This window comes from Cucurbita maxima, unplaced genomic scaffold, assembly GCF_002738345.1.
Source record: "Cucurbita maxima cultivar Rimu unplaced genomic scaffold, Cmax_1.0 Cma_Scf00019, whole genome shotgun sequence".
NCBI lineage: Eukaryota > Viridiplantae > Streptophyta > Magnoliopsida > Cucurbitales > Cucurbitaceae > Cucurbita > Cucurbita maxima.
Window position 1 is genome coordinate 1236885 of NW_019272035.1, and position 3594 is coordinate 1240478.

Here is a 3594-nt window from a genome sequence, read left to right on the forward strand (position 1 = left end):
TTTTTTTTTTTTTTTTTTTTTTTTGGGATAAGAAACAATTTCATTGAAAGAATGAAATAATCCAAAAAAATACAAAATGAGGTCACAATCAGAGGAATTACAAAAGATTCCTCCAGTTGGTCACATGGAAATTTAAGCTGAAATTCTTCAAAGGCTGTCTATTTTACACCAGTAAAGAGCATTGAAGATAGAGAACTCTAGAAATTCACTTGTGGTTCCTTCTCTTCGTTTAAAATTTTGTTGAGTTTCATTCCAGCCATATCTTCCACAAATCCGCCCTACAGTGCTCAATCATAGTAGTTCCTTTGTTGCTCTATGCTAATTTTTGAATCAGCAAGTATTGCTGTATGTCCGTGTCTAGTAGAATTTGACTTTTTTGCATCCTTTGCATTTAATCCACAGGCAGGTGCTAAAGTAAATATCAGTGCTGGTGGAGCAACCCCTCTTCATATTGCTGCTGATAGTGGGAACCTTGAAATTATTAATAGTTTGTTACAAGCTGGGGCCGATCCTAATGCCATTGATGAGGTAGTATGGAGCCTAGTCCATGGACAAAGTTGTACATCTAGGCATGGTTATTACTTTTAAAAAAAAATCTTGTTCATATTCTTTCTTTTGTTGATTTATGGGATGGGATACCAACGTTTCATATTTTTCTTCTCTCTCAGATCTTTTTTACGCAAAACATCTTTCTTTGGTATAGTGGAAGTTACTATAAAATTGTACTGAGAAAATACAATAACATCTATAAACCTTGTCAAAAGGAGCTTACAAAACCACATCCCAACTTTAGGTAATTACAAAGGTAGTAGAGACACCAGAAAAATCAAAATAATCAAATATATCATATCCTACTCTCCCCTACAGGAAATATTTCATTGATATTTGAGAAGTCTTTAGTATAAATTAAAAGAAACTCTCCGATATTAGAAAAAATAAACAAATAGTTGCTTATTTACAAGTATTTCAAGATCAAATCAACTAGTAACAGGCAAAGCTTATTTGAGGGCTCGTGGTGGTATTATGCAACATCAGTTTAAATTGATATTATATTTTTTCAGGCCAAATACATCCCATTTTTTGGATTGGATCAATAAGTGCTTGTTAAACTTCTTGTAATGATTATGAATATGTGCCAGATTCCTTTCGAACCCTAGGGAGACTATAATCATCTTACACCATGTTTTTAACTTGTAAGTCAAAAGCTGTGTAAATTTTTTCTGTGATCACCGAAGTTTCTTTGTTTGCTCGAGGGCTCTTTTGTTTGCTATCAAGAAATGAAAAAAGTTATATCAAAGAAAACCACTTTCAAGCATAAATCTTTTTATTGTTGCATTATAGGATGGGCTAAAGCCAGTACAGGTTGCAGCAGCTAGAGGTAATCGGGCAGCTGTGGAGATTCTTCTTCCGTTGACTTCAGCAGTTGAGGCAATTCCTAATTGGACCACTGATGGAGTACTCGAGTATATGCAGAATGAAATCAACAAAGATCGAGTATGATTTTGTAATTCTATTTTGGCTTTCTGATTAGCAGATAGGTTATTCGTGATACCTTCATTTTTTTCATTAGCATATATCAGAAATTCTTTGCGTTTGATATCAAATTGTACACTTGACGTTGGTCTCTTCTCCCATATGAACCTTTAGATTGCAGCATCCCTTGGATAGTCTCATGCTTTTATCATGTGGTTTGTTCTTCCTTTACAAAAATAAATCTTCTATCAAAACAAGAAAGTTGTTCAAATAAGGGGAAGAAGCTGAGCCATATTCCTGATAAGCCATATGCGGAACAAGGTTACAGACCATGCGTTTTCGATAACTTATTGTTGCATCACGATCTAGACTGTTGCAATTAAAAAAGATTGTATGTAAAGCTATCTGATCTACGAAATGGAGAGATAAACGTAAATAATAACAATGATAAAAAGTGTTGCTGTCAATAGGGGGATCACACTACTAACCCTTTAAATTGAAATAGAGTAGCAGAGGTAGTATTGACTACTTTCTATCAAGTGCAGTGTTTGCATCTGACTGTTTATTGTTTCTTGTATCTCATAGTTCTTTCGTATCTTAACTTTAAGGGCTAAATTTTGTTGGATTAACAGAGGGATTGTATTGGCTACTTTCCATCAAGTACTGCGTTAACATCTGCCTGTTTATTGTTTCTCGTATCTCATAGCTGCTTCATATTATAAATTTAAGGGCTAAATTTTGTTGGAATAGAGTAACAAGGGATTGAATTGGCTGCTTTCTATCAAGTACTGCGTTAACATCTGCCTGTTTATTGTTCTTTTATCTCATAGCTGCTTCGTATCTTAACTGCAATGGAAATTTGTAGGACATTTCTAGAAATCTGGAGGAGGTTAATAAACATAAAGACTCCACAGCACGAGAGCAAGATTTTCCTGAGGTGCATTTATAACCCTCTTGATCAGCTTATTTTTTGGTTATGCATCTGTTCAAAGTTTTCATATGGATCGTTCTATGCAACACTCCAACATGATTAATAAGTGATGATGATGATGAAAATTAATGGCTAATTAAGATGGTAACTTCCAATTTGTCCATGTCATTCAATATATTGGTTGGGAAAGAATTCCTTTGTTTTTTTTGGTGAGAGAAACAACTACTTTCATTGTTTGGAAAAGAATTTTAAATATTGGTTCAAGTGTTCAACCTTTCATAACTGCGAACCTTGGATGTAATTAAGCATTAAAGGCACTCAAACCTTTCTTTAGATGAATCATTGGCCTGTTTGTGTATTGAGTTGGCTGTAAAGGGAAATTATTTACGTATGGATTATTCAAAATATGGTTGCAATAAGGTTTTGGAATTTGGTATCAACAGAATATTTACTAAATTTTGATATGGTGGTTTGATTTATATTCAAATTGGTCCCTGGAAGTTTCATGAGACAAGTACACTTGAATCCTCTCCCTTAACAACCAACTTTTTAATCAAATGATAAAATGAAAATGCTTATGAAGCGCACAGAAACTAGAATGATATTTATAAGTGGTAATACAGTTCTCTGTTGTGACTGTTACAACTTAACTTCTAGGTGTCACCTGAAGCAAAGAAGAAAGCCGCAGAGGCCAAATCTAGAGGGGATGATGCTTTCAATACAAAGGATTTTCAGACAGCGGTTGATGCTTATACACAGGTAGGGCTTTGGTCTTTGCTTTCTTGGTTCTTTTTGGTGGGCTATTTTTTTTTTTCTTTTTGAGGTTATGAGATGTGGCAGAGACTGTATTGGGAAGCATGGCTGATGCTACCGGACTGCTAATACAATGTAAATTTGTAGGCCATCGACCTGGATCCAACTGATGGTACATTATTTTCCAACCGAAGCCTTTGTTGGATACGGTTAGGTCAAGCTGAGCAGGCCTTAGCAGATGCAAGAGCCTGCAGAGCATTGAAACCAGATTGGCCCAAGGCTTGCTATCGAGAAGGTGCAGCTTTACGTTTGTTGCAGGCAAGTCATCAGGTTCACTGTGAATCATTTCATGGGCGTTGATGTCATAACCTCACTACTCAGTAGTTTTTTTTTTTTTTTTTTTTTTTTTTTTTTTTTTTTTTTTTTTTTTTTTTTTT

At 34.8% G+C, this 3594-nt stretch overlaps 1 protein-coding gene across 1 annotated transcript in view; it reads left to right on the plus strand.

Annotated features, from left to right (window-relative positions):
• LOC111493484 (hsp70-Hsp90 organizing protein 1-like) overlaps positions 1-3594 on the plus strand; it is a 6054-nt gene that overhangs the window by 1429 nt on the left and 1031 nt on the right. Inside the window, exons 2-6 of the mRNA XM_023143191.1 lie at positions 403-528; positions 1342-1494; positions 2339-2410; positions 3062-3163; positions 3305-3475. Of these exons, the coding sequence (XP_022998959.1) occupies positions 403-528; positions 1342-1494; positions 2339-2410; positions 3062-3163; positions 3305-3475 (624 nt within the window). The remainder of the gene's footprint in view (positions 1-402; positions 529-1341; positions 1495-2338; positions 2411-3061; positions 3164-3304; positions 3476-3594) is intronic.